Consider the following 13,741-nt stretch of genomic DNA (forward strand, 5'->3'; position numbering starts at 1 on the left):
TCTCACAGCCCGAAGGCAGCGTTGACAAGCACATTGATCAAGACACACTTGCTGCCGGCGTGACAGAGCACACAGCGGTGGGGCTGTCCACAGGCTTCCTAATGAGACGGCCCCATGATGCCGTTGGAGGCGGCAAGGCTGGGGAGCTGGGGGTGGGTCTCAGCAACCCTCGCCTCCGCTCATTAATGGAGAGTTGGGGTTAGCCTGCTCTGCCTGTCTGGGCTCGGGCCGTAGAGGGGAATTCTGGCAAACTGTTCTGTCTCTCCCTTCCCAACAGTGGGAAGGTTGTCAGTACTCAGTCCTGTTCAGGCTCCAAGCTACCCACCCACATTCAGGGGCAGTAGATTGGAGGTGTCATTCTTACTGACAGCACTGTCCCCGGGACAAAAACACTTCTGCATTCAGAGGAGCCTCACACTGGTCTACCTTTGACCATGACCGCTACGCTATCTGCTGCTCAGATACAGAACTATCAGTTAGAAAAATCAGTCCCCAGTTTCTAGAGTTCACAAAATCTGAGGTTGAAGAGGTGTTAAGTTCTAAACCACAGGATCAGTGAACTTTGCAGAAAGTTGACAGCGGTACAAAGCGTGGATGTTAAGTTATGGATATCTGCAAATGATGCTCCATTATGTAGCTTGGAACTAGTCTACAGAGACGGCTGGTGACAGGCAGCGCGTGCCGGTTCTCGTCTCCCCTGGGCACTGCCTTCTTGCTCCACCACCTCTGCTTCACCGTGTGCTCCTCTCGCTTTGCATTTTGTCCTTTGCAGCAGCTGCACCCCACACCCTCATGCCCGCAAGCAGAAGGCAAAGGGAATGGACTGAAGCAGAGTTGTAGTCCACTTTTCTGTCCACCCTGGGTGAGCACGAGGCATGGGGTTACAGGTCAGCTGCCTGAAATGTCCACCTGGAGGACCTCAGGACAATGATCACAACGTGGGTGGTGTGTTCTGAGTGCCAGTGCCAGGCCGTTCTTTGGCTTTCTGTGTTTTTACTTCTTTTTGACCCTCTCAACAGACATGACGTTTTGGTGTCTGTAGACTCCTCATTTTGTGGATAAGGAGACAGGATCTCTGGTGAGTAGAAGCAGAGCTAGATCTGGCCCCAGGCCTGGCTTCAGGCGGTGCCACAGAGAAGCAGGCCCATCCTGCAGGCTGGCTGATGGAAAATGCAGAACTGTGCTCAACTGGGTTCCAAGAAGGCAACTTGGGGACCTTCTTTTTGGCTTAAAAAACAAACATAAAAAAGTTGAACAAGAATTCCAGGGCCTGATTTCAGCTCTGCCACCAATTAAGCATCTGAAAGTGAACATTTCACTCCATCTTTTTCAGCCTCGGTTTCCCTCTGTAAACAGAGGTGTCACATCTATAGAACAGTTTGGGGGAAATTGCCACCTTAGCACTGCTGAGTCTTCCCACACATGATCACGGTGTGTATCTCCACGAATGTAGGTCTTCTTTAATTACTCTCCTCAATGTTTTAAAATTTTCAACGTTTAAAGCCTTACACATATTTTTGTTAGATTATGTCTAGTTGTTTCATAATATTTGATGCTATTACAAATGATATTTTTATAATTCCAATACCTAATTGTTGCTGGTATATAGAAATACAATTGATCTTTGTATATTTACTCTGCATTCCACAGCATTTCCACACTCACTTATTCGTCTTAGTAGCTTTTTTGTAGATTCCACCAAATTTTCTACAAAGATGATCACGTAATCTGGATGCCTTTTCTTTTTCTTGCTTTATTGCACGAGCTAGGCCCTCCAGGGCAGTGTTGCACAGAAGAGGTAAAAGCAGACATCTTTGTGGAATTCCAGATCTGAAGTAGAAAGCATTCAGTCTTCGTCATTCAGTATGGTGTTAGCTGTAGGTCTCTATCATGATGTTGGCTTTTGTCAAGTGCTTTTTCTTTTGAGACTATCATATAGCTTTTCTCTTCCTTGTTAATATGGTAAGTTGTACTGATTAATTTTTAGATGTAACCAGCCCTGCATTTCTGGAATAAATCTCCCTTGATCATGATGTATTATTATTTTTTTATGTTGTTGGATTTGATTTGCCTAGAAATTTTGTTTCTGTATTTCTGAGATAATCATCTGTAGTTTTCTCTCCTTTTAATATCTTTCCCTGTATGATTTTGATCCTTTGACATTGTTGAGACTTACTTATGGCTCACCATATGATCCATCTTGGGAAATACTCTATGTGTACTTGAAAATAATGTGTATTCAGCAGTTTTTAGGAGTATCATTCTATAAATATCAATTAGGTTAAGTAAGTTGGTTGATGGTGTTGTTCAAATCTTCTATATCCTTACTGATATTTAATCTGTTTGTATAATCAATTACTGAGAGAGAAAAGTTGAAATCTCTAAAAATGACCGTGGACTTGTACATTTCTCTTTAATAGTTTCATATTTTTGCTTTATGTATTTGAGGCTCTGACATTAGGTTCATAAAAAGATTTCTATGTCATCTTAATGAATTGACCATTTACTCATTATAAAACGTCTCTATATCTAATAATACTATTTGTCTTGAAGTGTACTTTGATTAATATCAATATAGTCACACCAGTTTTCTTATCTTTAGAGATTCCATTGTGTATATTTTCCATACTTTTGCTTTCAACCTATATATGTCTTTCTATTTCATGTGCTTTGGCTTTAGTGGAATATAGTTGAAGCTTGTTTTTTATTTTTATTCAGATTGAACATCTCTGCTTGTTATTTGAAGGGCTTAATCTATTTGTATTTAATATAATTATTGATATGGATGGACTTAATTCTACTTTCTTGATATTTGCTTTATATTCAACCCATCTGATCTTTCTTCCTCTCTTCCTCCTTGCTTTCCTTCCTTTGTATAAATGAAGCATTTTTAGCATTCCATTTTATCTCTGAATTGACCTTCAGTTATACCTATTTTTTTAAATGGTTGATGTAAAAATTATAATGTGTCTAATTTATCACAGTCTACCTTCAAAATCATACCACAGAACTTCACAAATCAATGAAAAGTTACAACAGTATAATTACAGTATTCCTACCTACTCTTTGTGGTCCTGTTGTCATGTATTTTTCTTCCACGTAAGCTAAAAACTCCACAATACATTTTTATTATTGTGCTTTAAATATCCAATAGCTTTTATCCAAAAATTTATATATTTTATGTGTGTGTATCTTTTATATTTACGTGCAAATTTACCATTTCCAGTTCTTTTCATCCCCTTTGTAGATATTGGCTTCTATATGATATCATTTTTCTTTAAGCTAAAGAACTTCTTTTAGCATTTCTGGAGTATGAGTCTTCCAGACACAGATTCTTCCTGTTTCACCTACAGTTTTGAACAATATAGAAGTCTAAATTTACAGGATTTGTTTGGTCTTTTTTTCCTTTTCAGTACTTTAAAGATGTCCTTCCATTGTCTTATGGTCTCCTAATGAGAAGTAAGACTTCATTCTTATAATCATTCCCCTAGATGTAAGGGGTCTTTTTTCCCCTGAGCATACCTTTAAGATTTCCTTGTTATCTTTGGTTTTCCCCCAATTTGATTATGATATGCCTAGATTTGTATTTATCTTGCTTGAGGTTCACTAAGCTTCTCGGATCTATGTTTTGATAAGTTTTGTCAATTTTGGAAAAACCTCAGCCATTATTTCTTTAAATATTTCTTCTGCCTCATTCTCTTTCTCTTTCCCTTCTAGGATTCCAATTATACTTGTGTTAGAGTTATTTGAAATTGCACCATGTATCTTGGATGTTTTGTTCCATTTTGCGCTTTTTTACAATATAATCTTTTTTAAAATAAATTTATTTATTTATTTTATTTTTGACTGCATTGGGTCTTCATTGCTGAGTGTGGGCTTTCTCTAGCTGTGGCAAGCAGGGGCTACTCTTCATTGCGGTGTGCAGGCTTCTCATTGCAGTGGCTTCTCTTGTTGCGGAGCACGGGCTCTAGGTGCGCAGGTTTCAGTAGTTGTGGCACACAGGCTCGGTAGTTGTGGCACATGGGCTTAGTTGCTCCACAGCATGTGGGATCTTCCCGGACCAGGGCTCGAACCTGTGTCCCCTGCATTGGCAGGCAGATTCTTAACCACTGCGCCACCAAGGAAGCCCTACAATATGTTCTTTTTGTTTTACTGTTGATCATTTCTATTGAGCTTACTTGAAATTCACTGATTCTTCCCTCTACTATGTCTAGTCTATCATTAAGCTCCTCAAATGAATTCTTTACTTCTGATCTTATTACTTTAATTTCTAGCATTTCCATTTGGTTCTTCTTTACTGTTTCCATCTCTCTGCTACAATTTTCCACTTGTTTGTTTATGCTTTTTCACCTTTCCCACTCAATCCTTTAACGTATTTATCCTAATTATTAAGATATCCTTTTCTAATAATCCCAATGAATGACTCATACCTGGATCTTCTCCTATCGACTCTTTACTCTCTTGACCAAGAGTGACATTTTCTTGTTCCTTCATGTGTCTCCCAATTTTTTATTGTATGCTGGAAATTTTGTTTAAGACTAATGGAGAATGAAGTAAATGATATTTAACCCTAGCAAGCAGAGTGTCCCTTCTTTTCTCAGTCTGCTGAGGTGGCGGCTGAGTCCATGAAATCTGTCATTGAAGTTGGTGTGGATTCTGTTGCAGAGGCAGTCAGATTCGGTCACTACTGACTACCGTAATGTTGAGGGCAGGACTGGGGCCTTTTCTTCAGCAGGGCTCAGATCCAAGCCCCAGTGCGACTCTGAGGATCTCTTCATGCTTTTCAGACAGCTGCCTGTTTTCTGAACCAGGGGAGCTCTCTCTGATTCACAGCCCAGTACCGTTGTGAGTTGCTGAAGACATCTTTTCCTGGCTTTCTGCATGCTATTCACAGATCTTTCTCTACCATGCAGCCTCATCCCAACCCTTCGGAGGGCTGAGGTGTGCTCAGAAAGGCCTGGAGTTCCTTGGAAGGACATCTCTCGGTCCTTGTCTCCTTCTCCCACCCTCCAGTGTCCCATCTCCAGTACTCGGTGCTCTGGGCAGCCTGCCTCTGGACTCTACCCTCACATCAGTCTCCACTGCCAACAGACCTTAAAACCTAGGCTGCCTTCTTCCTCTCCCCACTGTGGTTCCTGCCTGTGAGAAGGCAGCTGTGGTCTTTTCTCCCCTAGAATGAGCTCATCACTTTCTGAATTTAGTTCATTCAGGCTTCTTTGTATCCTAGCTTTCTGGGTTTTGCTTTTGTTTTTTAAGGCTATGGTTTAGTAGCTCACTTGTCTTATTCCTGCTGTCGGGGTAGAGATTGGGGTGACCTCTTGACATTCTGTACTTTGAGCTCATCTGAACATCTTCAACTGCTGACTTCTGGCTGTTCTTCCAACGCCCAGCCCCTGGGAAGCCCTTGACCCCACGTGCCCGTCTGGTTCAAGTTCAGCCTTCCCTCCACTACAGCGCCTGCTCTGTTTTTAAATGTATCTTTGTGTCTCCCTCATTCAGTGAGATTGTAAAATCCTAGAGTGTAGGAATGTAAAATCCCAGCACCTAGCACAGTTTCCTGCACAATAAAAATGCGTAAAACAAGGATTCCAAATAAATCAGTTAATTCATGGTATTTCCAAATGATGAATTTCGGTTTAAACCTCCTCCAAAGCATAGAATAAACTGGGACCTACAATGTTTTCTGTAGTGAACCAGCCCTACTGTGGTTGATAAAAGTGGGAGCTGGTTTCCACCACTAACAATGCAGAAGCAGTAACTGCACTGATTTGGTGATGCTAAGAGCACAACTGTGCATCAGGGCTTGGGGCTGGGTGGTTCTAAGAGGAGTGTGGTTTTACTCCCTCTGCTTCTGTCAGGAAGTAATTAGTACTAAACCTCTAAAGATGATAAGTCCACAGCATTTCTCTATGACAGTTAGATTTTTGATGACACATACATAGAAAAGATGATTCATAAAATAATGCATTGCAAATTGGTTGCACCTTGAAAGATCATCAGTGTAGAAAGCTTACATTTCCAACTGAAATATTTCATCAACCGAGAGCGGAGGGGATCAGAAAACACTGCCCAAATCCCTGGCAAAAGTCTGCACGAAGAGCTGCTTGTGCCTTATCCTGTCTCAGTTTATTAGAGGGATGATGAAGAGCTTCCTCCTCATTTACACCCTCTGGACAGAGAAAGTAATGAGTTCTAGGTTTTCATGCATTTTTAAATATTGAGAAGCATCTATCTTAACACAGGATAAAAATACCTAAGCCAAAATGCCACCAAGTGCTCATTTTCGAATAATCCTTGTGACTGTCATGCTGAAACAGCTGTGTAGTGAGATGACCACAGAATTCGTTATTCAAACTGGACATTTCTGAGAGGGAAAAGGCTTGTTAGTAATTTTGACAGGGCAGCAGGCACAAACCGGCACGGTCCAGCTGGACCACGAGGTGTGGTCATTCCACTGGGTGGGAGTTTTAAAGATTACGGAGGGCACACTTGATGGGCGGTGGCCGTCGCTGACGGAACACTGGACAAGAGCAGGGACAGCCATTTTGTTTCCCCATCGCTGTTTCCTGAAAGGGCGAGCAGGTAGGGATGTGATCACTCCTCTCCGAGGCAGCCCAGTGCCTGAGGGGACAGCTCTGGGAGGAATGAACGGTCCTGGCGAAGACAGCAGTCACCTTTCTCCTCCAGTGGGGAAGGCGCCTGGAGAACACGCCCAGGGCTGGGCCCACCGCGTGCACGAGTCAGGGCTGGAAAGGCTCTGTGCTAAGTTGCCCGGATCAGTGTGAGGGCCCGAGAGCAGCTGGAAGGGCAGCACGTCTGCCCCTGGAGCCGCGTCAGCTGCTCACCTGCGTCGCCACAGCACCTCCCGGAGGCTCAAAGACCCCACCGTCAACAAGTCCCTACAGTTGCTGCAGCTTATTCCTAATTCCCGCGTCTCGCGGGCGCGGACAGCAGGCAAGCGTGGTGGAGAGTCAGGGGGCCACTCAGGCCCCTCCAGCTGACTTCAGGCCACTCCTGGTCCAGGGAGCTAACCGAGCTCAGCCACCCCGCACGGCCAGCACGTGTGTGCCGCCCCACATCCAGCCCAGAGCTGGCTGAAGTGACAGCAGAGTGAGTGAAGGCGTGGCCCAAACCGCTCCCCTGGTTTCCCAGGGCCGTGCCGCCTTGGGATGAATCTGGGGGCGGGTGAGAGGAGCACAGCGTCCCGGGCTTTCATCCGTCTTCCAGCACGGCATCAGGCTTAGCAAGAAAAATGGGTCAAATTCCATTGGCAGAACTAACCTTCCGCAGAAAGAAGCATGAGTGTGGCTGCCAAACACCCAACGTGCCCAGAGCACCTGGACTTCCATGCTTTCCCCAAAGTCCACCCTCAAGATGCATGAGGGCCTCTGGCTCTGGACACCACTTCTAGACCCGTCTCTTCTAGGCTAGTAAAAAGCTGGCAGCTCTGGTTTAACCAGTTGTCATAAAAGCACGCATACTTCCCCATCTAGAAAGTTACGAGATTGCTCATCGTTTCTATAAACTGTTCTTTTCAACGGGCTTCGAGTCCTGGATGGCTCTAGAGCAGACTGGCCTTGGTACAGAATGAACCTGCACGGAGGACCTGACAGCTGGAACACACAGGGCACCCCCGAGGGCAGGCTGCGTAAGGAGAGCTGCCCTGGGACACAGGACCTCAGTGCCGACGCCAGGACAGTCTCGGGCAACCAGGATGGCTGCTCACCCTGTGCCCACCGACTTCCTGCTGTCCTGCCTCACAGTGGACCCTGCAGCCGGGTCCCGGGTCCAGGCGGTAAGCGCAGGTCCTCCCGAAAGGGTGGAGACGCACCTCGTCCCTCCCCAGCACCCCCGCTAGCCCGAGACACAGTAGAAAAGCCCAGTGATGCCACAGCCATAGGAAACGTTCCTTGTGTGTGCCCGGAGGAAGCCCCCAGCAGGGGCAGACACACCCCAGACCAGAGAGGGGCTCTGAGGGTCACCTGGGCCGGCGGCCTGTCTGGCTGCAGCCGGGGGAGCACATCAGGGACGGCGGCCTGGGACAGGGCCTCCAGGTAGGGCAGGTAGCGCTGAAGGGCCTCGGCCAGCACGTTGCCCTCCAGGCTGAGGCTCTGCTTGTCCTGGACACTCTGCTTTGAGCTCCTGCAAAGCAAAAGGAAAGCGTAAGCCAGTCCACGGGGCGTGGCGTTGATTCCGCTGACAGACGCTGCCATGGTGAGGGAGGGTGGCTGCAGGGACCACGTGGGGACCCAAGCGTCAGGGCAGGTGGTGAGAGCCTGGCCCCCACTGCCCTCACCAACTGCAGCTGGAAACTCTCATGCACCCCCTGAGCCTGGCGGCTGGACACCATGCGGACTTGGTGAGTGACCCTGAGAACAGGGTCAGCCCTAAAGTAGGTTCTCAAGAACTGCCCCCGACCACCGGGGACAGGAGACAAACTAGAATGTGGGAAACAGCTGGCACCTACTCAAGCCCAACAAGAATCTGAGTGGCAGAGAGGTTTCCTCAGTGTGGGGAGGGGCAACTGGAGAGCCCTGGCCCTACCATCCACTTGCTCTGGGACCCCACCATCTCAGCCAGCGCCCCCCATGTGCAGAGGAATGGGGTAGGGACACACTGCGTGAGGGGGTCGTGCTCACGACGGCACATCCTGACTCCCGGAAGCTGTGACCGCATGGGGTTCCGTGGCACGGCGTGGTGGGGTGCAGAGCGGGTGGCGTCAGCTTGCTACTCAGCTGACCCTAAGGTGGGGGGCCCTCTCGGTACCCCCGTGTGACCACGAGGTCCTTAGAAGAGGAAGAGGGGGTGGAGGGCTGGTGTCAGAGTGATGTCATGAGAAAGACCTGCAGCTGTGCAGGGTGGGGCCTGAGGACCGCAAAAGGCAGGAAGCGATCCCGAGAGGCTGCTCGGAAGAAGGGACCTTGTTCCTGTGGGTTTCTCTTGTTCATTGCTCTGCCCAGAATCTGCACGGAGACTAAGTCACCGTCGGCACTGAAAACAGTGTCCACCGAAAGAACAAGCTTGGAAACACCTGGTAGGCTCTGGGGTGACACCGAGTTAGCTTGACAACTGTAGCCTTTCCCACCGCTGACCTCTCAGATGGCACTTTTCCAGCGTTAGGAAAAGCATCTCTGTGACTAAAATCGTTTATCACTGGGAGTGAGCTTCGGAAAGCAAACTGATTATTGTGGTGAATGGCAGTGATGCAGATTATGGACTTACTTGGAAAAAACATGTCTTGTTTTTCTTTTAAGAAAATTCACTTTTTAAATTATATAAAACACAGTACTCAGTCCCTGTCAAATGCTTTGACAACCACAGACACTGTTTGTGGGGAAAGAGCTGGACTACACACGACCTCAAGTTGTGCTCTGTGCCGGGGCTCAATAAACGTGCGGTGATTTGTGAATCATAAATGACTGCACACAAGTGCTCCCTGATGTTTACATACAATGGACGTGGGGTTTTCTCACCTCCTGAACTCATCTGATCTTCATGTAAGTAAATATGGGGTTTTAAGTTTGTTTTATTTTCTATTAACCGCCGGAAGTGCCCTAGATGTGAACAAGAACATCCCAGACCACCAGAACAGGCAGAGCTGACACGCCGTTGCTGTGTGGTTTCGGCACGTGGGAAGGACAAGGAGGCATTCGCCGTTTTCTTCGTTTATTCCCGTCCTTTCTCTGATTTTGTATTTGGAGAGACATGGCTTTTGATCTTCACTTTTATTTACAAATGTACCAAATGTGATAAAAGCCACAATAATTGTAGAAAAGGAGGTGTTCTGACGTGCCGAAGTGGACGTCCTGCGGCTCCCTGGCCTGGATGGGGTGGGGTAGGTGGGGATGGAAAGGCCGTAAGCGCGGGCGGAGGGACAGAGGACGCGTGCAGCCTGCGGCTACCTGCAGCCTGGGAGCTGAGAGCAGGGCCGCGTCCAGCACAGCGGGGCTGGGTGCCTGTTCGGCCGCCGCCTCTCGCTGTAGCCAGAAGACAGCCCACAGCCTATGCCCGGAGGGGGCCACCCGGCCTGCCCAGGTCACCTCAGAAGATGTGTGCCAGCCCCGGGCCCGGGAGCCTCAGGGCTCCGGAACCTCTGTTACTGCAGCTGCCCGGCCTCTACTCCACTGCACACCGGAGCCCGTGTCCCACGCAGCTCAGGACCCAAGCGAGACGAGCTCCCTGGGCGCCCCAGGTCAGGATCCCAATGGGCTTGGGTCTGCAGCCCCGCCGGCCTGGTGTCGTCTCAGACGACAACCTGAGGAAGAAGAATCATCGCCCCATTGTCCAGCTGAGCGGACCAAGCCCCGGCGCATCACTGGGTCACGTGGCGAGGCCAGCTCTGGTTGCGCATAGAAACCAGACAAATAAAATCGAGCTTCCTTCCCAGTTGGGGATCTAGGGTCAGTGGCCCCGTCCACACTCACTCCTCATGGGGACAGGACGTCCGTGGCCTCTTCAGGTCCAGGACAGCGTCCTGTCTCCCAGGCTGATCCAGGCACCCTGCTGCGGTCCAACAGTGAGAACGGTGCAAGTGACCTCCATCCTGATGGCAACGAGGCGTCTGCAGTGACCGAGGGTGGGGTCACCACGCGTGCGTGCCTGCATGCGTGTCTATGAGGGTACGTCTGTGTGCATCTGTGTGTGTGTCTGTGCATGTCTGCATGTATGTGTATGTGTGTGTGTCTATATGTGCCTGGGTGTGTATATGTATTTGTGTGTATCGATGTGCATATGTGTCCGTGTGCATCTGTGTGTGCCTATGTGTGTTGCAGATGTTGGGTGAGGCTGTGTTACTACAAATAAAGTGCCTGTTTGCTAACAACCATATCCACTTTCAGGCACCAGGAAACAATGTTTTAAGTATTTTATATCCAAACATGACAATCTGTTCCTTATATGTGGGTCTTTACTGTGATTTAGGGGACGTACTGGGGTTTCAGGCGGGTGTGGACCTCTTCGTAGATTTCCCACTTGGAGTAAATGGAGCACAGGCTCCCGGCTAGTGCTTCCACGTAGAAAGTCTCATTTTCAAGAACAGGTCACTAATGTTAGGGGTTTGATATCTGTACGTATTTCATAAAAGCTGGGACTTACAGAAAATCTTCACATTTGTGTTTAATTATTGCGATTGATAAAACTGTCCTGTTTTTATTTCTGATGCCTTTTCAAGTTACACTGGCTCAGACTTAAGAGGCATATAAATGATCAGGAGCTGCATGGTTCTTTGCATCTCAAATCACGGTTACAGCTTCCTTGACCATTTTTTAATGGATGAAATTTCATGTTCTGTGTGTAATGTAACTGAAGTCAATTTACTTTTCTGGTACTTTATCTATTTTTCTCACTAATTGCTAATCAATGCAGATAGAACCACCTCATAAATGTGTCTTTAAATTGTCTTATTCATCTTCCCTGCGTGTCCGCTGCCGGAGGATTGTTTGTGACACTGTAATATGTTACAGCCGCGAAGAGAGCGCCCATCTCTGTGTGTGCGACACTGTAGCGGTTAGCTCTCAGATTGACTTTTGCCCTGTCATTCGGCTTGAAGTAGGTCAAAACCTTCTAAGTGTACATTTTCTACCTCAAAAGACTAAGAATGTAGCCCCTACACATTGGTCTCCACTGGTCCCTTTCCCAGTTCCTCACACTGACCTTCAGGCTCCAATAACATGGGATGCTTTAAGTTGTCACCCAATGTGCTCAGGGAAAAAAAAATCCGAATTCTAAACAGAATCTTTGCAAAGAGCACAAGTGACCTGGTTCTCACCCCTTTCTCCATAATCCCAACCTTGTCTAGTGATCATTTCGGTGCCATTTTATTTTTCACATAAACAGAATTCACGGCTCAGTCAAGTCCTCCCTAACACTGCTGCCCACCCCCCATCCGTCCCGGCCATCAGGGGCCTCAGCAGAGGGCGTCCCCGGGCTCCCGGCGTCTGCCCCTCACGCAGCATCCACGACACGGCCCTGCCTCTCCCTGGCTCTCAGGCAGGCTGGCTCTGTTCCCCCCAGGACTGGGGCTGGGTGTCCTGACACCACACTCTGAGCTCACTGCTACCTCCTGAATGTGTCACTGGTTTGGGGCCAGCTCCGTAATCTCTTTTAAGGTCACCTGTCCTGTCCCAAGATTGCTGACTGTGGATAGTCCCACATCTACGGCGCACAGAAAGCTCTGGAAGCACCCTGTGGAATGAAGGTCAGGCAGGATCCTTGGTCGGTGTGGTCTCCCACGTAATAAACAAAAGCGTCACAAGATCCTTCCTTCCTTCCTTCCTTCTTTAGTCAACAGCTCTGGGCCGGACACCCACCTGTACACGGCATGTGCCAGGTGGCAGGGATGCGCTGGGAAGGGACTGGGGGGTCCGAAGGTGGGATTCCTCCATTAATAGTGACTCAGACCTGTCACTTCAAAAACTGCCTGGAAAGCCTAAAGGGGATGGCCGCGGACTGAATTTCAAGTAAGATACATAGTTACAAACACTAGAGATGATGAAAGTAAACCAGTCACAGGCCAGAGAGGGAAAGAAAGAAAGCAGAGACATCAGGGGTCTCTGGCCAGAGGGGCTGTAAAAAATGCCACCTGATATTGTTTATAAATGCTGCATGCAAAATAAGAGACTCCAAAGGGCAGAATTTTAAAGGATTAATTAGACAGCAAAACAGAGAGAACACAGGAATAGTAATACCGATTTTAGAAAAGTGGGATCAAGACAAAAAGCACTAAAGATGATGAAGTCTCCATTTAAAAACAGCAGCAGGTGTGATGATCCACAGTGGAGAAGAAATGCTGTGAGTGTGTATGGGCTGAACGTCAGAACCCAAAGTGTGTAAAGCAAAATATGTTAAAAATGGAAGGAAAATTTATGGAAATAGTTTTTGTCTGAGAAATTTCCATAAATAAAAATATAAATAAGGATATTTAATTGTGAGTAATATAATTTATATTTATATGTAATTATAAATTTTATATATGATTATAAACTATATATAAAAATCTGTACTCTGTAAATAGTGGATACAATAGTTTTTTGAAGTAGCCGTTGAAAATTAATAAAAGTGTGGTATAAACTAGGCCACCCCAAATTTCTAAAAAGTAAAAACTGAACATGTCCCATTTTCTAACTAAAATGCAATAAAACTAGACACTGATTTAAAGTCTAAAAACAAGAGCACATAAATATGAACAAAGGAAAGGGCCTACACTTACTGCTCCCAAAAGATATAAAATTACAATTACAGATAATTTAGAACAAAAGCAAATGAGCCCATCAACATTACAGGATGATACCAAAACCACGCTCATAGGCGAATGCATAGCCTTAAGTGATTTCACTGCTTTTTAACAATGAATAAATAAAAATAAGAACAAAACTTTCAGCTCAAGAAGATTCATAAAAACAATAAATCTAAGAATGGTAGAAGGAGAAAAGTCCAAGAGATAATTATTTTTTAAAATTGTGTTAAAAGGGTAAAGAGAAAAATCAATGGCAAAGGTGTGATAATTACATATATGGTGAAAGATTTTTTAAATTATAATACAGTACTGTGACTCACACTAAGTTAACAAATTTGGAAATCCCTATGAAAAGGATAATAGTTCTCTGCAAAAAAGTAAAACCTATGAGCATATTTCACCAATAATCTCAGAAGACAATGAAAATGTTATGAGATTTACCTACAAAGAAAGATCATTTAAAAATATATACCAGGCAGCAGACAATTTCAACACTAAAGAAAGTTT

General features: G+C 46.3%; 1 protein-coding gene across 1 annotated transcript in view; it reads right to left on the reverse strand.

Annotated features, from left to right (window-relative positions):
* The window catches only part of PTPRN2 (protein tyrosine phosphatase receptor type N2), a gene marked incomplete at both ends in the record, with an annotated part of 706,645 nt that overhangs the window by 442,614 nt on the left and 250,290 nt on the right, over window positions 1-13,741 (reverse strand). Inside the window, one exon of the mRNA XM_079711893.1 lies at window positions 7,983-8,142. Within this exon, the coding sequence (XP_079568019.1) occupies window positions 7,983-8,142 (160 nt within the window). The remainder of the gene's footprint in view (window positions 1-7,982; window positions 8,143-13,741) is intronic.

The sequence above is a fragment of the Hyperoodon ampullatus genome, assembly GCF_949752795.1.
Source record: "Hyperoodon ampullatus genome assembly, chromosome: 9".
Taxonomy (NCBI): domain Eukaryota; kingdom Metazoa; phylum Chordata; class Mammalia; order Artiodactyla; family Ziphiidae; genus Hyperoodon; species Hyperoodon ampullatus.